Source organism: Lycium ferocissimum, chromosome 1 (assembly GCF_029784015.1).
Source record: "Lycium ferocissimum isolate CSIRO_LF1 chromosome 1, AGI_CSIRO_Lferr_CH_V1, whole genome shotgun sequence".
NCBI classification, from domain to species: Eukaryota; Viridiplantae; Streptophyta; class Magnoliopsida; order Solanales; family Solanaceae; genus Lycium; species Lycium ferocissimum.
This window is the reverse complement of record NC_081342.1, coordinates 71,298,186-71,322,222: the sequence shown is the minus strand read 5'-3', so window position 1 is coordinate 71,322,222 and position 24,037 is coordinate 71,298,186. Positions and strand designations below refer to the sequence as shown.

Here is a 24,037-nt window from a genome sequence, read left to right as displayed (position 1 = left end):
TTTACTGAAAGTGTGTGTCCTTTCATTTACCACAATTATATTTAAACCCAACTAGTTTTAATCTACAGAAAAGGGCCAAATATACCCCTATACTATCGAAAAAGGGCCAAATATACCTTTCATTATACTTTGAATTCAAATATCCCTCATAGTTATACTTTGGGTTCAAATATGCCCCTTCATTTTTAAAGTTGACCCCAATCCTACACGACATTAATATTTTAATAAAATAAATATTATGTGGTATGCCACCTCACTTACAAACCCAATTTTGCCCCTCTCCTTCCTATCTTCTTCCACCACACCTCCCCCTCTACTACTACCGTCCTTATGCCCACAACATTTTTGGATCAAATATTCATGCAAAGCAGTTCAGATGAAGAAGACAGTAGGTTAGATTGGGGGAAGAAGAGAGAGTTTCAATTATATGCAAAATGTGTACAAAGAGGAGTGAAAATAAAGGCACTTTATTACATTTATCTAACTCTTCTACAAATATGAACGAGTATCACATAACACGAGACAGTGAGCGTAATAGACTTTAATCATGAAGATATCAATACAAGAAACAGAAATGCGTTTCATTACGAATCATTTCGCTTCTAGATTCAATTGTTTTAGTTGTCTAACTCTTTCTAAGCTAGTATATCTAAAGCTCTTATCTCTTTTTGGGCCAGATTTTCTCGAATGGAATTTACAGAAGCGTAGAGCATCGATCAGTGGTTACCTCAGAAAAAGAAAGGATTTCAGTAGCAACATTTCACAATCCCTTTTACCCCTTGGTATATTAATTAATGGTGGTGGCATAAGGACAGTAGTAGTAAAGGGGGAGGTGTGGGGGAAGAAGATAGGGAGGGGAGGGGTAAAATTGAGTTTGTAAGTGAGGTGGCATGCCACATAATATTTATTTTATTAAAATATTCCGCTACATATGTGATTGGGTCAACTTTAATTTGTGGAGAAGATATTTGAACACAAAATATAACAAGAGGTGTATATTGAACCCAAAGTATAACGAAGAAAAGATATTTAATTTTTCGATAGACAAGTAAGGTATATTTGGCCCTTTCCCGTTTAATCTAACGTAACTTTTTCTTTCTTCTTGGTGAAAATTCTTTTCTTCTACAACAAAATCCTGCACTTGAAAATCAGAAAAGTTCTTGCTTTCCTAAGACGGATTTTTCACCTGCTTGCTCAGTCAGTGCATTTTCAAAAGAACTGTATTATATCCACTAAAACTATTTGCGTACAATTCCATAAAGAATCGCAGAGGAAAAGGAGCAAATATCATTTTTAGGAAAGCATTTCGTACGTGTTTCAAGCCTCCAATCCTCTGTTCGTTATTCATAAATACTGTCAGACTTCATCTTTGTGTTCTTCTTCATATAATTTATGTGTTCTTGGTATAATATTTTCCAACAATCTAAAGTATTTTTTACGAAGAAGACACTGTCAATTTTCGAGAAACGTTTGAAATATTGTCGAGATAAGAGAAGTGTTGATAATGCGTCTGTGGTGATTGTTTGACGTCGTATTCCAATTGGCAGATTATAATAAGAGTGTTCAAAATTCTCAATTTTGTTTTAGAAGAAGTAGTGGTAATCACTTGTGATTTGTTTTGTTTTGACGGTCTGACAATTCCGTTTGTTGAGTTTTGGTAGCGCTTCACTTCTTTGGTTTCCCTGAACGCTAATATGAAGATTAGGTTTAGTCATGAAAAATATTGCCAGATATTATACAATGTCCAAGTAAGAGTGGGAAACTAAATCCTCCAAAATAAACAATTGATTCACAAGAAGACTTGGCCAAATAAAGATACTCTTATATTTTTGAGAAAAGAAAAAAGGAATGATGAAATCTTCCTAATTTAGTAGGAATGATATTTTGGGACTCCCTCGTATGAAGGTAGTTACCTTCTAATGCTGATTCTCAATATTCCAGTACTTTTATTTGTGAGGGAATAAGTACCCAGCAATTTGGAAATAATTTTGCTATGGCTTGGAGAGATTGAAACGACATTAAAATCGGGTTTTACTTTCTTAACTTTACTTATTACTTATCAATTTCTGCCCTTTGTGATTGTGAAATTTGTTTTCATAAATATTAGGGTAGGTGACTCATTTTGTGATGATGTAAATGCATGCTATGTATGGGACTAGCATATATATTTGATATGTTTTTTAAATTTGTTATTCCATGCCAAATATAATAATCATATGTTGGCATAACTATATGTTGTGTGAAGATCAATTGGAGTACTTTACTTTCAATTAATGAATAATGAAATGATATACGTGAATTGCTTTGTTGGATGGTTCATATCTATAACTTGAAAGCTGTAATAACAACAATTTGAGGTCTAGAGAAATGATGATTTTATTTGCATCATTTTGAGTTATGTTAAAGGATGAAAAACCTTTTTAAATGAGTTTGATGTCTTCTGAAGAGAAACCTAAATATAAATGTTTTGTGCATTATGCTTGGCAACATAGGTTTTTCAATTGCCAAAGAATATGCCACTTAAAATATTCAAAGTATGAACTGTGGAGATGTTTGACTTATGGTTATTACTCAATATTAATTTATGAAACCAAGATAATTGTGTTTATGCCTTTAAAAGGAAAAAGTTGTGTTCTTTAATGAAGGGGTGTCATTTAAAATAGTGTATTCTTTTCATGAATACTTGAAAGGTTACGTTGTGACTTTAATTGAAAAGTTGTATTTACATCATAGTATGTGGTATTTATTGTGCTAGTTAATTTGTTCATATGTTATTACAAGCAGGGATATGAAGAACAAAATAGAAATAAAGAGATTTCTACGGTATAATAGAAACAAGAGGTTTGTATGGCATAATAGAAACAATGAGGTTTTCTTTTTTCCACATTTTAAATAAAGAATTTTGGACAAATTGATACTATGTTGGGTATCAAGATTATATGAAATAGCGGGGGTTATGTATTGAGTTCATCTCATTACGTTGAGCAAGTGCCAAATAAATTAGTCACTTAAACATAAAACAGGGCAATAACCTATTTGATCCTAGATCGAGTTAATGGAAAAATTATGGCTTAACTTGTGTAAGCAAGCGCTATTGGAAATTTGGAAGGGCCAGTAGTTTAGTTCTTGGTTTCTTTAGAAAACTAAAGATTTGAGAAACTCTAAGTTTCATAATATTTTATAAGGATATATCAGTGTAGATTAAATATCAAGTACGTGAGAAAACATAATTTCTCACATGATGGGTAATTACCTTGAGAGAAGGTGCAATTTCTTGAAATCAAGAAATAGACTTGCATTAGTATAGCAAGGAGAAGAGTTGAGTGGTTGAGGGATTTTTTTTTTTTTTTTTAAATCCATTGATTTTGCAAAGTGTGAGCTCAACTTTGTGATAGTCAAGCCACTTCAACTTGAGCCACTAAATATGCTATGTGAAATCAATCACATAAATCTTCGATATGATTATGTGAGCAAGTTAATTCAAGAAGGAATTATTTCTATCATATTTGTGGAGTAAAAAAAAAAAAAATGGTGATCCAATCACTAAAACACTCATAAGGAAATTGGTGAAAAACTAATCTCGAGTTGATTAAATTAAAACTCCTTATTAGATCCACCCATAATGGCAACCCTACCCGATACTATTAAATCAATAATTATGGGTTCAAAGGGTAACAACAAGTTATTGATACGTGGATGTTTCAGTACTAAATTAAGAGATATACTAGTATTGATTGTCACAGATTAGAGGGTTGAGTTCTTATATTCTTAATGAGGTTCAGTTCAAGGAACAAGTGTTTTAAATGTGACAAAGACACTGAAAGAACTCCACTTATATGAACATAGAAGTGGTGCCACTTCGATTGAGAAGCGGAGTTATTCTCATTAATGTTCATGAATTTTGGATAGCACATGGCCATAAAAGTGTTAAGCATGTTGAGTGGAAAGCAAGAATGAAATATTTATGTGTATAGTGTCACTGATGTTATCACAAGGAATAACATGTTCAAAGCTATTATGCTACATGATATTTCGATTTCATCTTGTGATGTTATACTAAGGTAATGTTCATAAATCGAAAGATACATTACTCTACGCATAAATATTATTTGATTTTTTAAGTCTTAATTTATATTTAAATAAGTGGGGGATTGTTGGAATTTCGTTCAAATATAAATTAATTAAGTATTTTTAAAAGAAAAGGTGTCTTTTAATGAAAGGGTGCGTCCTTTCATTCTTAGGTTACCACATTTATATTTAAACCCAACTACTTTTAATCTAACGTAACTTTTGTCACACCCCATTTTAACCGGGCTAAAGTAAAGTATGACATATTGGTGATTCCTATTTGTTTTGTTTGTTTTAAGGAGTCGCCACCTAATTATTTATGGTGAATTAGGGCACCTAAAGTTTATTAAAGTAATTATCTAAAGTTAATTCTGTTTAAGATGTAAAACTTAAGATTCTAGGTAAGGGTTCAATTAGTCTAAAGGGAAGGTATTAGGCATCCTTTAAGACCCATTAACAATGGTTAACCAACCGGACTTATGATTAGTTAGGCTTAAGTGCAAATATAGTATTTTAAATACTTAAGAAAATATCTTGAAAGTATTGCTAAAGTTATAGATAGAAGTAGAATGTTGTTTAAAGTAAAACTTGTAGAAAAGTAGTGATTGCATGAAAAGAGTTTAGTTATAAATAAGCTAAAAGAAACGGGATTGTTTAATGTTTATATGTATTTGGAATATGAATTACGCCAACTAGCAAATTAAATTGTACTTGTAAAGTTATTGCAAGATTAATATTAATGTTTTAACAAATATGTATTTCGAGTGTTCTAAGATAGTAAGAGCAAATCTTGATCCTTTTAGCTTTAAAACATATAGTCATGCTAATTTAAGAAAAAATTAATTGTTCTAGAAGTAAATATTATAGATGTTATAAATCACTTTGATGTAAAAAGAAAAAATAAAGCTTGTAGAGTTAATTGATGGTTTAACTACCCATTACTAGCTAAACCCCTTAATTTTTCTAAGGCGTCTAAATTAACAAATAAAGTGTCAATCATACAATAAGAGTTAATTGCATAAAAGAAAGATAAATGAAATAAAATGGAGGGCGTAAAGTGATTTAAATGGGCTCAGCCCATTTAGAAATGCTGCTGTCCGCTACTGTTGGCCTTCGGCCCAGCGAAGTTTTAACAAATGCTGCAGACTGTTGCTATTGGGCTTCGGCCCAGTAAAGCTGCTCAACATATATTGCCGCGGACGGGCTGATTCGAGAAGAATTTCGTTGGGCTTTTAGCCCAACACCGAATGCGGGAGATGACGGGTCGTTGGGACTCGTATGCGAGATATCATGCAAAAAAAAAAATGAAAGGAAAAGGATTAGTATCTACTCAACGGATAAGATTAAACATGTAAAATATAAAAACAAATCAGTAGATTATGTATATAATATGTATATTCAAGTATATCTCATGTATACATATTCATAAAGATGTATAGGCTAAAGTATACCTGTCATGTACACACATATATATAATCGATACAAGTATACTTAGCATATAAAGATGAATAGATGCAGATATATAATATGCTCAACAAAGCACAATATGAGTTGCATAAGAGTGTAGAATGTGAAAACAGATGGTGCCAATAATGAGAAAAAACAGTTTTATTCCAGTTGGTGAAAACTCATGATCCCAGAATGTCAATGAGAATCACATTGTATACAGAAAGAGAAGATGTTAATATACCAAACATGATGGCTATTTTAAACATAGGTAGAGCAGGGATCATGTTCAAGACATGTTTATTTTCACATAAACATATTAATCAGACTAAAAATGGAACTAGGCCTGATACATGGTTGCTAATAGGACTGATCGTAGAACATAAACCATAGACTAAATCAAATCAGCAAACAATATCGACATATCATACAACCGTTTCATCGTATTTAAACCAAGCGGATTACATTTATGCCCGGGGCATATTATTTGAACAAACAGAGTAAAAAAGAGACAATGCCGATCTGTTTTAACCTTATACACAATATACCTAAGATATACACACCAAGGTGGGTATATAAGAGGTATATCGAATGTATACCCACTGTATATCCTATGTATATTCGACTTTAAATAGGTTCTAAGTCCTGGAAACTCAGTCTAAACATCCAAGCTATAGTATATGTCTTTCAAATTCGTCTATTAGCAATTGTTATTCTATCCTAACAGCTCCCAAACGTCAAACAAACAATGTGACGACAAAGAAACTACCTAACTAGCAAAATAGCGAGAATCGGCTAAAATTTAACTGCCAGAACCAAAGGCTAGAAGCGATAAATGTATCGAGGTTTACCTTTGTGTGTGCAAAGTGAACCGAGGCGTCGAGGTCTCGAATCTACTCCTCTCGTTACGAACGTATCCGAAACTCACACAAATGAATTCGAAGATTTGTCGTGGCTAAAGTCCACCAAGACGAATAAGTGTTTAAACGATCCTAGAGTTGGGAAATGTAGTTTTAAAAAAAATGAAAATTGTGAAATGCTAGGGATTTCTGGGTACTCTCCGAAAACGTTGAATAATCCCTTCCCGCGGCTAAAGTTCACCGGAGAAGGAAGAACCAAGTGTGGTAGATAGTTGTGTCCCTCAAAAACACTGAAGAATCCCCCCTTCAATTGAGTAATTCTTCATCATTTATAGAGTGAGGATGAAGAGGAGCGTATGAGAGAGATGAGCGGGGACAGAGGAGAAGTGGAGGGAGCGTGAGAGAGAGAAAGGAGAGGGGGTGTGCGGCTGTGAGGGTGAAAGAGAAAAGAGAAAGAGAAATTAGGTTAGATGTTGAGATGTAGTCAAAAAAATAATAATAATAATAATAATAATAAATAAAGAAATATGTGGAGCCCATTAAAGAAAAAAGGAAAAAGAAATCAGATTGTGGGGAGATGTGTAGCGTGAGATGAGAAAAAAAGATAGCTTTCCTTTTTCTTTCTTTTCTTTTTTCTTTTTTTTTTCTTTTAGGGATAGATAGCTATTATCAAGATTTTATCCATTGTAAAATAATATTTTGATGAAATAAAAATTATAACACGTCGTTTTAAAATACGAGCTTCAAAATGAGTCCAATATTGATATACTTCCGAGCAATTGTTTATGAGGTGAAAATTGTTGATCCTTTCTCCTCTATTTAATTATTCTTGGGCTTCTAATTTAATAACTAGTACAATATATATTATGTCAAGATAATTAATAGTTAATATGTAGAAAAATAAGGATTTAGCAAAGTGTTTTCTTGTAATTGATTTGACGAGTCCAAACCCGAAAATAAAATGATGACGAACCATTTTAAATTTGTGATAAAGTAATGCTCGTAATGTTGAAAATAAAAGTAGCGATATTAATAGTAGTAGCAATAAAAAATAAAATAGTGAAAATAAGGTATTTAACTCGTCAGTAAATTTAGAAGCCCGAGTGAATAAAATTAAATAAAGGAGGGACAAAATTGGGTGTCAACAACTTTTTCTTTCTTCTCAGTGAAAATTCTTTTCTTCTACAACAAAATCCTGCACTTGAAAACCAGAAAAGTTCTTGTTTTCCTAAGACGGATTTTTTCACTGTTTGCTTAGTGCAGATTTTCAAAAGGCTTGTCATATCCACTAAAACTATTTGCCTACAATCTCATAAGATCTCGCAGAGGAGAGGGAGCAAATGTCGTTTTTAGAAAAGAGGTTCGCACGTGTTTCAAGCTTCCAATCCTTTGTTCGTTATCGGAAAAGGGCCAAAATTACCCTTGAACTTTGAAAAATAGTTCATCTATACCCTTCGTTATACTTTAGGGCCAATTATGCCACTTCTACAGTTATCTATGGGGTCGATTATAATATTACTAATCTAGTTGCATTACGTGGCATCAGTTTCTTCAAAAAATTATTTTACCCTCAAATAATTTTTTACTCAAAATAACTCAATCCGACCAATTTTTTTTTTTCGAAGAAAAATAATACGGAATTATTTTTATATTTTTTTTGGAAAAATTATCCGTATTATTTTTTTCTTTGAAAAAAAAATTTGGGTCGGATTGAGTTATTTTAGTGAGTAAAAAATTATTTGAGGGAAACCAAAAAATTTTGAAGGGTCGGGATGATGCCACGTGTATAATGTAAACAGACAAAGTATAATCGACCCTACTAAGATAATCAGAAGGTATAATTGACCCTAAAGATAACTTAAAGTGATATTTAACTATTTTTCAAAGTTGTAATTTTTACCTTTTCCGCTCGTTATTCATGTTGTCAAACTTCATCTTTGTATTCTTCTTCATATAATTTCTGTGTTCTTGGTATAATATTTTCCAACAATAACTACATATGCACCTGTCACTAATCAAATAGAATGTATTTAATCCTTGAAATTGGAACATATTCATTGATGAAATGTCCTGGCTCAGCATACTTTTCACTAGATGTAACATCGAATTGAACTAGAGTTTTATATTTTCAAACGTATTATTGAATCGTTGCACGACTTTCGACCATTTTTTTTTTTTGAAGTCTTAGAGATGTCATTTGTCAATGATATACCATATTCAATGAGAGAAAGAAAATTTAGAAAAATATGGTAATGTTAACGACTACATGTATATGAAACTAACTCCTTTCTTTCCTTGTGTTAAAAATCAAATAAAAAATATTTTTCTCATTTCAACTCCCTCATGTTTCTTTCTTATGGATTCTCTCTTCTTTTCTACTCTCCTTATTTTTCTTATTCTTTTTCATTTTATTCTATTATATTTTACCTACTGAATTTGGATATTTTGTTAATAGCGGGAGTTAACCAAATTTGACTGTTTTGATTGAATTAGGCACCAACCTACATTAAAATCAGTTAGTTAACAAGTTTCTATCAAATGATTAACAAGCTAATTGGTTGACTTTAGAGGGAATCAACGAGAAATATTGAATCAAAGCTGACCTTGTTTAGAATCTTTTTTATGTTATTGAAAAAAAAATGGATTTTACTAAGTGTTTGATGTTATTTCTTTATGTGCAAATTAATAAACTTCAAACATGCGTTTGCTATTGGGAGTTTAACATATATATACATAAGAATAGGGTATATTTACTAAAATATGACTATACTTTTCAGTTTACAAAATAAAACTATAGAGTTCTTACAAAACATATACGAAAATTTTCACTCCAGGCTTGAAGTTTTCGCTCAATTTTTTGTGTATGAAAACTGTATGAAATGTGTATATTTCGCTCAAGGCTTAAAAATTATGCTTAAAACTTTGTGTATGAAAACTGCATGAAATATGTATATCTCGCTTAAGGCTTAGAATTCTCACATTTGTTTTTATATGAAAACTGTATGAAATATGTATATAACTGTATAAATTTATATAAAGTTCATGTTAGCTTTTTGGAAATTTAAAACAACAACATAGAAAACTTAATTTACAATTTTCATACAAACTCGGCATACAACTATCATACAATTTTAATACAAATTTGAATCTCTGTATCATACAGATCCCCTTTTCCCTATTCTCCGTATCATACAGATCCCCTTTTTCCAATTCTTTGTTTAGCACAAATTCCTCCTGCTTTGCTGCTTCACACTAGTTGAAGAACACGGATCTAGAAAACTGCAGATTTGAAAAAATACCAATTTCACAATTTTGTCAAATTACCGGCAGTGTATATCACCTTGATCCTTTCCCGGAGCGACAGAGAAAAATTCCTTTACTGTATGATTTGGAGATTAGGGAAAACGGGGAAAGGGTGGGGATCTGAGTGAAACAAAGAATTAGAAAAGGGGTGAAGGGTGAGGATCTGGTAATCAGAGAATAGGGAAAGGGGGGAAGGGTGGGTTTTTGGATCTATATGAAACAAAAGAATTGGAAAAGAGGGAAGGGTGGGGGATCTATTAATACAAAGAACGGGGGAAAGGGAGGAAGGGTGGGTTTTTTATTTTTTCAAATCCGTTATGTTTTGTAATTAAGTTGGTATATTTTGTAAATAAGAAAAAGTATCCTTATATTTTGTAATATAGGGTCTTAAATAGGTATTATTATGTCATTTTCCCTTTGCTATTTGTGCACTTGCCTCTTCTTGGGCTGGACGTTTAAGAAGCTCTATCTACCCACTGGCCCACTCATATAGCCCACAATCAACCCATTCAAATACAAGTAAGAGTGGGCTGAAGTGTACAAATATTCAATTTTGGGATTACAGGGAACTTTCATAAATACTAATGAATGAGTAACATATTTCATAATCTACAATTATTAATTAAATTATATAATTTACAATAGATAAATGAGTAAATGAGAAACTCTTTGGATATGACAGTTTTCCTATAAATGAGGAAACTAAATCTGATCGATGATATTTCTGCCTTCAATAAAGTAAAATTAAGGTTATTCGAGCATGTGAAGAGGAGGTGCGTGGATGTGCCAGTTCGGAAGTGTAAGAGGTTGGCTATAGCAGGAGTTAGGAAAGATAGAGGTAGACCAAAGAAGAACTGAAGGGGAGGTGATTAGACATGACATGACACAGCTTCAAATTACTGAGGATATGATCCTAGATAAGAAAGTATGGAGGTCGAGGATTAGAGTACAATGTTAGCAGGTAGCCTAGTGTTGTCGCACTTTATGTGGGAGATGAGGGGGCTAGTAGTATTATTTAGTGTCTTATTTTTCAATGTGTATTACTATCTGTTACTTTATTTGATTTGCATATTATTATTTTGCTGTCACATTCTTCTTACAACCCTGCTTCGAAACTGCTCTTTTGAGTCGAGGGTATGTCGGAAACAACCTCTCTATCCCACAAAAACAATTGGGTAAGGTCTGCGTACATCATACACTCCCCAGATCTCACTTGTGGATTATGCTAGGTATATTGTTGTTAATAAAGTACTACTAAGTACGAGGTATATTTAATAAAATCGATTAGTCCCTACGAATTCTCCATTCTAGTAAAAATACTACGTATTAATAAGGAAGCACTATTGGGTAGCTGTTAGGTAATATATATTATATTTAAAAGTATTTTGTGTGTAATGCAGTGTATAAAATATATAGTATATTGATGCACATATATTCTAAACTTAAATCTGCATTAGCCGTTAGGTAGAGTTAAATGTCCAAATCTAATATATAATATATCATGTTCAGTAGGACTGTTCACGATTTTGGTTAAAATCAAAATTAAACCGAAAATTTAACCAAACCGATAAAAAAATCGACATTTGGTTTGGTTTGGTTTGATTGGATTTTAAATTTTAAAAACCGATAATATTTGGTTTGGTTATGGTTCTATTAAAAATAATCGAATAAATAACCGAACCAAACCGATAAATTATATACATAAATTTTATAATTATTTATATGTATAATATTAGTTTTTCATAAATAATTATAAATATTTTATACCTTTTAATCATTAATTTGATTTTTAGTCTACTTATTTCACATGATTGTTTAAGACCCATGTTTTTAAAAATATGTCTAGGCTCATGTTTTTAAGAATATGTCCAAGCCCATGTCTTTAAGTCTTTTAACTCTTTAAGTGTTAAGTGTAAACCTACTAACAGAAGCTCACGTTAGAGTCTAATGTCTTTAACTTAAATTTTTAGCCTTTCTTTGTCAGCCATTTGATTTTAGGTTATTTCTTCTTTTTTTTCGAATTTATATCTTTTTTTTTCTTGTCTGAATGGGTCCTAAACTTCTAATATTTTTCATATGAAAAGGACAGAGATTGTAGATTTAGAGGTTCCTATAGAAGATACTTCAGTAATATAAGCATTTGCTGCAACTCAAGCACATGGTAATGCCTAATACTTCTTCCGTAGGTAATCCTCCTAAAAAGTATAAAAGAACAACTCCTTGTAGTCAAGACCCTGGCCTTGGGGATAATAATAGAAAAATATCTGAAGTTTGGGATCATTACACAAAGTTTTTTTTAATAAAATGGGAGAATTGAGAGCAAAATGCAAGTACTGCCCCAAAGTTTGGGATCATTACACAAAAAAAATTTATTTCACATATTTTCATTTTAATTTTAGGTAGTCTTTATGTCTAATTAATATCTATGTTTGTAACAATAACTAAAAGCTCCTATGCTCTACTTTATTTCCAGGTATGCGTATTAAGATGACAAAAATGGTGCAGCTACTACTAAGTTAGTTTTTAGCGCTATATGTAATAGTTTAGTTACTTTTGGTAACTTGCGTACTACACTATCACTAATAGTGAAAATGTTTCTATGATGTATGCTCCACCTTAAACTATAGATAAAAGTTATCGTTTGAACAAAAAAAAAAGACATGTCTTTTTCAACTTTTTAATGTTTTACTGATAAGTCTCATGGCTGCTAGCATAAACCAAAAAATCAAACCAAACCGAATTAAACTGACAATAACCAAACCGGTGGTTATTATTTTATTTGGTTTGGTTATGGTTTTAGACATTTAAAAACCGACTAAATTGATTTGGTTATGGGTTTTAATCAATAACCGACCCAAACCGAACCATGAACACCCCTAATGTTCAGTATATATTATATTAACAGTTTATAACATGTTCACTATTGAGTAGAGTTAAATGTACAAATCTAATATACAGTTAATCTCATTTATTGTTTATTTAATTAAGAGAGATATTTTACGGACATAAAAAGTTGTACACGATATAATTTAAAAGGTAAAAATTTGAATAAATTGTATTTATGTAATTTTCAGAAAGTGGTTGTGGCCTTTTTAAATACCTTTAAAAAGTTGAATCTTTGTAATTTCCTCTAAGTGAGGGATGTTTTCATAATACGTAAAAGTTTGTGGAGTAATTTGCAATTTTCACCCTTAATGCATGCATCTTTTTACGATTTTACACCTTATTCTATTTTTTTTATTTACACGCTCATCTCCTTAATTCCTTGCAAAACAGTAAAAGATTCATTTTCTCAATTATTTATGAGGGCAAATCGATAAGTACAATTAAGAAAAATCAAAAAAAGAAATCATATTAAATAATATATCAATTGCTCGTTCCTGTCCATTCAAAGAGTAGCCTCTTCTCTTCCCTCAAGACACACTCAAGACTCTCTAGACCCTTTAGAGAGGGGAAAAGATGACATTGAGCCTGTTTATGACGTGGCGATTTAAATAAGTAGAAATTATGTTCGAGACAAGTTTAGTTTTTAGATAAATTTAAATTAAATGGGTCTAATTATTTTTTTAAGCTTATTTTATGCATAAAATGACTTTAAACTGGCCAATCAAACACTCAAAAAAATTGAAAACAACTTATAAGCCAATCCAAACGGGCTCATTATATATTAGGGTAGCGATTAGATTGACGACAAACTGCAACTATTGATTTTCTAGTTTTGCCGTCGTACAAAATATTTCTTATACTTAATTTAGCTTATTCCAATTTAACACCCCTCCGTTTACTTTTACTTATCTACCACATTAACAATATATTTTCACTTTTATTCGTTACTACCATATCAAGAGAAGAACGTATCTTTTTTTTTAATTATTTATCCCTTAAATTATTTTTCAAGACCTAAGACTAAACATTAATTAATATAAGTATTGTGGTAAAAAATTCATATTTATTATTATTTTTTAAAGAATGTGTAAAGTCTAAACTAGACAAGTATAAATAAATGGAGAGAGTATAAATAATATGGAGAGTTGATTTTATCAAAGTTTATGGTAAATTTTACACAGAACTGGTAACACTAGAAGGAAAACTCTAAGGGGTCGTTTGGTATGATGGATAAGCAAAAATAGTCCTGAAATAAAAATTTAGTACCATCTTATCCCACGTTTGGTTGGGATAAAATCACGAGATAACTAATTCCGAAATTAGTTATTCCGGTATTAGAGTGTTATTTTATCCCACATAATGGGTGGAATAACAATCCCGGGATAACTTATTCCCCAACCAAACGAGCCCCAACTTTTAAACTAAACCCACGACAAATAACTACACCCTTAACAAATGGGTCTATCGACTCTACGGTGCAATGATACTATTGTCTCTTTTACCATTAGAAGTCGTTTGTGGTCTTTTTCGTGCGCTTGAGACGAAGGTGCTTGCAGGGGTAATAAATCCCTTAAGGTCGTTTGGTATACGGGATAAGCGAGGATATCTCAGCATAAAATTTATATCTTGTTAGGTTGAGAGTATAAAATTTATCCCAAACTTAAGGACCCGTTTAACCATAAGAATTATTCACTTTTTTCCCATTTTTTTTTTTTTTTTTTACTTTTTTCAAAAATTAGTATTCAGCCATGAAAATTTCGAATACAACTTTAAGTTGTATTTGAAATTTGAAAAACAAGAAAAACTCATTTTTCACAACCAAACCTTGTTGAAAAAGTACATTTCAATAAAAAAAATACTATTTGTAAAAACTATGACCAAACATAACTCTAACTCCAAAATTCCAAAAAAAAAAAAAAGTGAAAGTTTTTTGGTTTCTATATGGCCAAACGCCTACTTAGAGCCCGTTTGGCTTAGCAATTTGAAATATTATGTTTTCAACTTTTTTAGTTTTTAATTTCAGTCAACATGGATACGTCATTTTATGCTTAAAAATAACTTCAATAAAAATAAGTTCGTCTTAACATTTTATTAAAAAAAATTTTATAAGCCAAAAACTTGTAAGCTGTTTTCGACTTATAAGCTACTTTTTTTAAGGCCATCCAAATAGGCTCTTAGTCTAAGATAATCCATCTTATCCCATCTAGCGTGCTATTATTTTATCCTATTTCTCAAGTGAGATAAATATCTAAAAATTATAATTTCAGAATTATAATACTGAAATAACTTAATCTGTCACTTAAAGACTTTTTATTTATTCCAGTCTTGTCAACTAAAACGGGCTATACTAGCTGTTGCATCTAACAAGGTGTAGTCTTTTCCTTCTTTTGTGTAAGATTATTCGACTGTATAGCTCTTTCCTCTGGGGTTCATAACTTCTTTCAACACATTTTACAAACTTCTTCCGCCCGCAGTATCAAGAGTAATTTCTTGATTTGATTGATTCTCTATCAAATTCGACTAACCAGATTGTACCTAATAAATTAATGTATCCCTAAGATCTTCTTTCAAGAAAAAGGTGTACTCCTTCCATTATTATTGTTTTACTCCCTCCGTTCATTTTTATTTATTCATTTTAAATTTTTTACACTGTTTAATAAATAATAAATGAAATATATAATTTATTAATGAGATTTAAAAAATAATTTGAAATGAGTAATTAATATTAGGGGTAAAACCTAAAAAAAAAAAATTGTCTTCTCTTGATATGTTAAAAGTGATAACTAAAAGTAAAAATCTATTTTTAAAATACTGAACAGGTAAAAGTGAACTGAGAGAGTAACTCTTTTAACACACATTAAAAAATATTTCCTCCATTTTAAAATACTTGTCATTATTTCGCTTTCTCAAAAGTCAAATATATAAATTTTTATCAATATTTTCACTATACTAATATGAGAAGAATTTCTACTTATAGTACTTTTCTCATAGTTTTTAAATATCTAATTTTAAAATACGAAGTTAACTTAGTCAAATTGATTTTCGAAAAGCGAAACGTGACAAGTATTTTGAGACGGAGGGAGTAGAAAATAAAACTAATCTTATATATTTGAGGTTTAGTCTAAAATTGCTCTTTAAATATGCAATAAAACTAATGTTATTGTAATATAACACTGTCGAGGGTTCTAATAGAAACAGAAACTAAAAATGCTCAATTTTAATAACCATATATAAAAAGACAAATTTGCTAATATATATATTTAAAGAACTTCTATTTATATTCACACTCAGTGTTTGATATCTGTTTTGAAGCCTAACTTAAACTCCCTTTGAAATGTAATACTACCAAAAGCGATTTCATACTCAAAATCAAAATTTCTGATTAATAAATTTAAGGGGCTATTTATTTTCTCAGCAATCAACCAATTGCTTCCCAGACAGCCTTTGCAGGTGTCTAGTCCCTCTTAACTCCAAGATCCAAATTTTGTTTCTATTTCCATCAAATAGTAGTGATAAGTCAACAAACATGACTTCTTTGTGCTTTTTCTGCACTTCTCTGTGCAAATTCTTCTGGTTATACTATTTGAAAGGATTTTCAGCAGCCATTATAGACCTTATGATCAATTTATCCCATACCTACCTTTTTCCAATGGTGTTTTAATGACATAGGCAATATATAGGGTTTGAGCCTAAAATGCCAAAAAGATTTCATTCTTGATCTTATTGTTGCATTTTCCTGACTAATTACTGCCAACTAGTTGTGTCTGACTGTCTGTAATGAGTACCTTGGTCGGAAGTAGATGTGAAGTGTAACGTATGCGTACAGCGCACCACTGAATTCACTAATTTTAACTAAAATTTATAGTATATAGTTTTAAAATTACTAAATATATATATTTATTAAATTTTAAACATAATTAGGAGTTGTTGGTTGGATATATTAAAGAAAATAAAACATGTATTAGAGTTGGTATTGTCAATCCCTTATTTGGTATACTTTTTCTACCTATGTACAACTAATACAAATATTAATTATACACCCTATTTGGCACTCCCTCCGGAGAAAAAAGAGTGTCCACTTAGCCTTTTTTCTTGGGTAAAAGAGAGTGTCCATATCAAATTAAGAAAAAATTAACATTATTTTTTTCAGATTTGTCACTATTAAGTATTTTGTGATCAAATCTCAATACCTATTTAATGAGCGACAGTTTAGTCAAATTACATATTTTTTTCTAGGAGTTAGTATTTTTTTTTTAAAGGGTGTGAAAATGGTTAAGTGGACACTTTTTTTATCCGGAAGGAGTACTATCCCTACGTATAATTAATTGTACATAGCAAATTATGATATTAGTAATATAATTAATTGTACAAAGCAAATTATGATGTTAGCAATACCAAGACTATTAACACATGCATAAGCATGATTAAACACAAAATTGCTCTACTGTATTTCCCTTTCATATCTGATTTGATATGAAAATAATTTTTCTATCTTCACAAGAAAGGGATAAGGTTGCATACACAATTACACATCACTCTCCCCAGACCCACTTATAAAATTACACTGGGTATTTATTGTTAAGTTATTCATATTAATTTAAATATCTTTTATTAATTTATTTGTGTTCTTTTTAGTATGTTACAAAGAAAAGGCTCATTTTACTTTCAATAAAACTTAAAATTATTATGTTATTCCTAGTGATACTCGTCTATAGTAATGACATGACGTATCTAAGACCTCAAGGGTGAAATAGATTTTTCGGTACGTTATACATATTTTTAATTTAAGAACATAAAATTCAAAAGCTTATTTGTAATTTTAAATTAGGTCCAAGTAAATTAATATACGTAAAATAAACATAGTTGGTATTATTTCTTAAGTTTCCTTTTACTTATCCTATATATTAAAAATATATTTTCTCTTTTACTTGGTCATTCAACAAATAAAAAGATTCATTTTAATTTACTCTTTTCATTAAGTAGTCATGTTTTAAATTTATTGAAGTGCTAATAGCCAAATGTAAATTTCCAAAGCATAATAAATATGAGTAATTAAATAAATAAACATCTATTAATACTTTTTTAAAAAGAGTGTAAAATATAAATTAGACAAGTAAAATGGAACATAAGAATATGCATAACATACGCATCATTTATTTGTTATAAATACAAAGTAGAGGTATCTTTGTTTTTCTTCTCTTGTACACCCTCTGTTCCTTTTATACAAGGCAACACTCAGAAAATCTCATGCTCTTCTTACTCAAATATATATAACAAAGAAGAATACCAAAGCACAAATGGTACAGAATTTTATTAATCTTTTCAATTCTGATATATTATATGGTGTATGTACTTAATTTATGATTTTTATGAAGGCGGGAAGTGGTTCAATTTCAATTGTTCCAAGGTGGCTTGAAGTACTTCTAGCTTTGAAATTCTTCAATGCATGTTCAATTCATGAATTAGAGAGGAGGAATGAAGAGAATGTATTTTGTTTGGATTGTTGTGTTGGGTTATGCATCCATTGCATGCCTTCTCACAGAGGTCATAAAATTTTGCAGGTTAGCTAACATCTTTAAACTATTGATCTGTTTGGACATGATTTTTTTTTTGGAAAAATAACACGGTATGATAATTAGGGTAAAATATGTACCTGGTTTAGCACACTTTTTATTTTATACACGTGTTAGCCGTAATTTTGCAGGCGACCACTAGTGTCTTCACTTTCATAATTTAGGCTTTCAGCTGGTTTTTTTTTTTTGTGTTGGCACTGTTGGACTTTTTTGTTCCTTTATTTGTTTTGAACTTATATTTTTTGCTTTTGTTTATTGTTAATAAATATCTCATTACATTTCTTAGTGGTTGCTAAAAAAAATGCGGGGGGAGTGGGTGGGTAAAATGTATATAAATACCTCTTATAAATTATTATATATTTTTATACGGTGTACAAGTATGTATAGATATCTCTTATACATTATGTGTAAATTCCTCTTATGTATAAGCACAAAGATAAGTTTGTATAATATTATTAGTGTATAAGTGTTTTACATCTCTAATTTAAATTTGTATAATCTTGTATATCCAGTGTAAAAGTGTGTATAAATACCTCTTATATCTTATTATACACTTTTATACAAGATTGATACACTACAGATATATAAAGTTGTATATTATTGTATAATGTTGTACACCCTGACAAAGTGGCTATGCGTGTGTGTAATTTTAAAATATTACTACGCAAATGTAATTTTGTATGCTAGACTATACATTATTGAAATTTCTCTTTTTCTTTCCTTTGAATAGATTTAAATTATTATAGTTGCACAGGGGTCAAAGGAAAAAGAAGAAAGAAAAGGTGATTGGTGGTAGAGATTGTGGCAGAGAAAAAGAAAGGGGAGAAAAAAAAATACTATATAAAAATTTAAAATTAGAGAAAAGAGTCACATTTGCCCCTGTGCTATGTGAAAAGTTAAATTTGCCCTCTATTTAAGAAAACTAATCATTGATTGCTGGAGTTTAAGCGTGAGCAAACACTCATGCAGCGGCAAGGACCCACAATTCTTGAGCCACCAACTGCCCGACTCACCGACAAACCCTCTCTTTACTCAATGAGAAATATAGCATCACTGGGTGCTAAGCTTTTGCTCTTTGAAAATAAGGGCTAATTTAGCTTATTTTAGTATCGGTGAGGACATATTTGACTCCAACTATTATAACAATAACATAATAAGTGAAATCCCACAAAATGAGATTTTGACTCCAACTATTAACGGAGGGACAAATTTATTTTATAAAAAATCGCGTAACTCAATAGCAAATTTGACCATTTACCTTGTAATGTTGATTTTATGTTTGTATTTATTGGTTTTGCAGATTAGAAGGTATGTTTATCAAGATGTTTTATGCTTGAAAGACGCTAACAAACTCTTAGATTGCTCTTTTGTTCAAGTAAGTTCCAAATGATCAAAATAATTATGTTCCGTTTTAATTTATGTGACGGTGTTTGAGTCCTACATCGATGGGAGAACTTAATCTCTTTATATAGCCTCGGACAATCCTAACCCTTTCTACTTGTTTTTGGAGTTAAGTTAGATCCAAAGTTAATAACATGTTATCAAAGTCAGTCCCATCCAATTCTTGGTTTACAGGTATTAAATCCTTATATTAAATTGTTCACGTTCAAGATCTCCAGCCTTGAACACGGGGACACTGTTGATTTCCACATTGGTGGATGATGAGAAATTTGTCTCTTTATATAGTCTTAGACAGTCCTCACCTATTGAGTTAGCTTTGGGATTTAGTTAGATCTAAAGTCCATGACAATACTTTTAAAACTTGTGATCTAAAACATATTATGAATATTTGTTCAAATATAAAGTATTTCATTAATGATAAAATGATAAATTTAAGTTAAATAAATATGAAAATTCTTTTCGAAATAGATTTAAACAGTATGATACAAAAATTGAGACAGAAGAAGTGCTAGTTTTCATCTTAACTCTCCCATATTATATTGCAGAATAGACTAAAACAAGTCATGAACATTTGATTAACTATAAATCATGTCAAAGACTATATAATTAATTTAATATAAACATTGGGTGCAAAACAAATTCAGTTAATCCTTCTTTAATTTATACTGATTGATCACTTATATTAGCATCAGAGGCTACTAAGACTTAAATGATATATTTCACTTAATTTATTTGGTTTAAATATATGTAGTCTTACACAACTAATAGTGCTAAAGTGGTGTTCTTGCACCAAAGGCCCCTTTCAAGCCAATTCAAGGGCTCAAACTACAATTGCATTCTATGTCATAGAAGCCTTCAACGTCCAAACATTTTTTGCTCCATCTCATGCAAGGTTTGCATCTTCCTAGTAATATTTCTATTAGGCACTTCATGCTCAAATTTCGGATATTTTTTTGAGCATGTTATCAAACACCTATTGGTAGATAAGTTAACATTATAAAATTTATCACCTTCTTTAATTATACACATCAATCTTGATTGAAACAAATATGAGGTTTATGGCGCATTGATGCATATAATTAAGAAAAGTAACATGTTTTTAGTGGTTAATTAACTAGTCTGTGTACTAGCCGTTTGAGAACACATGCAAAAGCTTTTTAAAAATTTGAGCCAAAATATTGTGATAGTAACACTTTATTATTTGTTCAGGTGCTCAATTAAAACAGACCATAGTTCGTGTCTGAATAAAATTTAGTAACAAATTTAAGGGGCTATTGACGTATTCCACCTAAAATGAGAAGATGTGTCTGACTTTCACCCCCACTCGGTTAAAAGAATGCTTTTACTATATATATATTATACTCTTTCCATTTCAATTTTTTCGTCTTACTAAAATATTTTTGCTACTTTATATATACTCTCTCCATTTCAATTTGTTCGTCTTACTTTTTTTTTTAGTCCGATTCAACAAATATGCTTCTTTCTTTTTTGACAACTCTTTTGTTCCAATTGTCTACATGCATTTTTAAAACCACAAAGATAAAGGGCATTTTGGTACATTTTATATATCTTTAATTCAAAATCATAAGCTTCAAAAGTCTTTTTTATTTCGTTAAACTCCGTGTCAAGTCAAACCAAACAAACAAATTAAAATGGAAGGACTATTTGATCAAGTCTTCTTTAATTATTTAAATTACTTGTCAATTAAGCATATTAATTTAAAGTGAAAAAGCGGGAGCCATATAATGTAACTAACTCTTCTCCCAATAAATTGATCCTCATGTTCATTTGTTACAGGTGCAACACATGGTAAGTTGTTCTAATGTTAACTTGATTATAAAGTATCAAAAGGTGACGAGCAAGTGTGAAAGTTCAATGGACTTTATGGATGACCAAAGGACACCTAATTGTCAATCTATGGTCACTGAGTCCGTGAAAACTCAACATACATCTCTAAATGTATCGACTTGTCTATCAAAATCCGATGGATCATGCACGCACCGTCGGAAGGGCACGCCTCAAAGGTCTCCCTTGTGTTAGATTTGGATTTTAAGGAACGTGGTATTTACCGTCTTGAGCAATTCTCATCTCATGATCTAGCTTTAGCAATTCAGTTAGCAAAAAGAGTTTTGAAAGAGTGGTGCATGTGTACGTCTAATGAAATACAGAAATGAAGAAGTTTATATAGATTTTAAAACCATTTTCCATATTTATACATAATTGAACTATGTTAGTATATATCCATCAATTGTAAATCTATGGCTACTGGACTCTGTGAAAACTCAACATACATCTCTTTGAATGTTCCAACTTGTTTGTCTCATGCGCTTACCGTCGGAAGGTGTGCCTCAGGCGCTTAGGGCTTTAGGCCCTAACTTTTGAACGCTCCACTTTATATGCAAATAGATATATCATTTTTTGCACAAAAAAAAAAGTGCATTTTTTTAGTGAAAATAGAATATATCTTTTGGAATTTGATTTGAGCAAAAATTAAGCCTTAAAATAAGTTTTCTATCGTTAAAAACAAAAACTTATGGAAGGGACAGTGATAAGTGGTGGATTTTCAGGCTTTGTACATCCACTACTTATGTTTTTTATGAGTCATTTCAAGTATTTTTCTCTATTTCTATTATGTTTTTGTGTGTTTTAAGATTGTGTGAGATCGAGGGCATAAAAGTAACAAATTGGCAGAAAAATGAGAAAAATGATGAGAATGCGGCTAAGAAGTGATTGCAAATTGTTTAACACAAATCAACAGAGAGTTTGCCAAAATGCAACAAGATGCGACGCAAGATGAGGCACCACAAACTCCAGATGCGGTCGCATACTCTAGCTCTGAGCAACCAGTGGATCAGGCAAAGTGCACTAGAATGCGAAGTACATGCGACATCGCAAACTCCAGATGCGGTCGCATACTCCTGAGTTCGAGGGCATAAAAGGAACAAATTGGCAGAAAAAGGAGAAAAATGATGGGAATATGGCTAAGAAGTGATTGCAAATTGTTTACGCAAATCAACAGACAGTTTTTCAAAATGCAACAAGATGCGACGCAAGATGAGGCACCACAACTCCAGATGCGGTCGCATACTCTAGCTCTGAGCAACCAGTGAATCAGGCAAAGTGCACTAGAATGCGAAGTACATGCGACATCGCAAACTCCAGATGCGGTCGCATACTCCTGAGTTTGAGGGCATAAAAGGAACAAGTTGGCAGAAAAAAGAGAAAAATGATGAGAATGCGGCTAAGATGTGATTGCAAATTGTTTACGCAAATCAACAGACAGATTTTCAAAATGCAACAAGATGCAACGCAAGATGAGGCGCCACAAACTCCATATGCGGTCGCATACTCTAGCTCTGAGCAACCAGTGAATCAGGCAAAGTGCACTAGAATGCGAAGTACATGCAACATCGCAAGCTCCAAATGCGGTCGCATACTCCTGATGCGACCGCATACTTGGCGCTGCATGTTGTCATTTAGGTAGTTTTTGTACTTTTTGTTCTCTATCTTTAAATACTTGTGCCTAGGTTTTTGTGAACATTATTAAATATTCCTTGATAGACTTTATTGTTGTCTTTTAGCCATTAGGGCCATTGAATAGTGGTGGTTGAAGCTTTTAAGGAGAATCTTCTTCCTTTTTGTCATCTTCTTCCATTAATTATTGTAAGCTTTATGAATATTCTCTTTATCATTGTTGTGTATTTAATGAACATAAGTAGCAAAACCATTTAGCTAAGGTTATTAGACCAAATATGTTAGTTATGTGATTGTGTTTTATATTTCAACTACATTTGTATGTTAAAGATGTTTTTCCATTAACTTTTCAAGCTTTATTGACTTTTAATGGTAGCCAACATTAATTTGTGCCTAAATATTTTTTTTTTTGCTTGAAAAAGAAAGTAAAAATTAGGAAAAGAGTTAAATGGCAAGGATGTGGGGCTTTAAACCCCATCTAATAGCCTGAGCTAGAGATAGGAAAGCTAACTTGAAATAAAATGGGTGTTCACATTTTTTACATTATAAGACTTGAGAAAGCTTAGTAATGACATTTATCAATTTGGTCGACAGACTTTTAATAAATCAACGTAACCCATATTTAATCACATCTAGACACATAAATGAGTTGGATTGATACCCAATTGCATTACTTTTCATTGTAACCACAATCTTAGTCCTTTTCCCAATAGATTATCTTTTTAACAACAATTAGCGATGAATTAAATTAACAATCTCCAAGCCAATCATTATTATACCCTATCTCTAGAAATATTGACTAATAGTCGAGCATTACACTTAGCAAATATATTTCTTCATTGTATTCTCTGTGGGATTCGATCCCAACCTTATTGGGTTCTATATTTAACAACGACCGCTTACTCCTATTTTAAAACGTGTAATTTGGGCGTATCATATTTTGGTGCCGTTGTCGGGGAATAAGGTCTAGAAATTTACCAATTAGTGTAAAACTCTACTTTTAGTCTTTATTTCTCTTCTTACTTT

General features: G+C 31.2%; 1 protein-coding gene across 1 annotated transcript; it reads left to right on the top strand.

Moving 5' to 3' along the window:
• The first annotated feature begins 17,932 nt into the window (after positions 1–17,932).
• On the top strand, positions 17,933–22,267 carry LOC132060592 (protein RGF1 INDUCIBLE TRANSCRIPTION FACTOR 1-like). Its single transcript, XM_059453590.1, has 5 exons — positions 17,933–18,124; positions 19,437–19,511; positions 20,289–20,429; positions 21,335–21,561; positions 22,189–22,267. Exons 1-5 carry the CDS (start codon positions 17,933–17,935, stop codon positions 22,265–22,267), a joined length of 714 nt encoding a protein of 237 aa, XP_059309573.1.
• The last annotated feature ends 1,770 nt before the right edge of the window (positions 22,268–24,037 follow it).

Coding starts and splice junctions, on each gene's coding strand:
- LOC132060592 (XM_059453590.1), top strand. CDS start 17,933: ATGAAGGCGGGAAGTGGTTCAATTTCAATTGTTCCAAGGTGGCTTGAA. Junction 18,125..19,436: donor GAGGTCATAAAATTTTGCAG/GTTAGCTAACAT, acceptor TTGGTTTTGCAG/ATTAGAAGGTATGTTTATCA. Junction 20,430..21,334: donor TTTGCTCCATCTCATGCAAG/GTTTGCATCTTC, acceptor CATTTGTTACAG/GTGCAACACATGGTAAGTTG.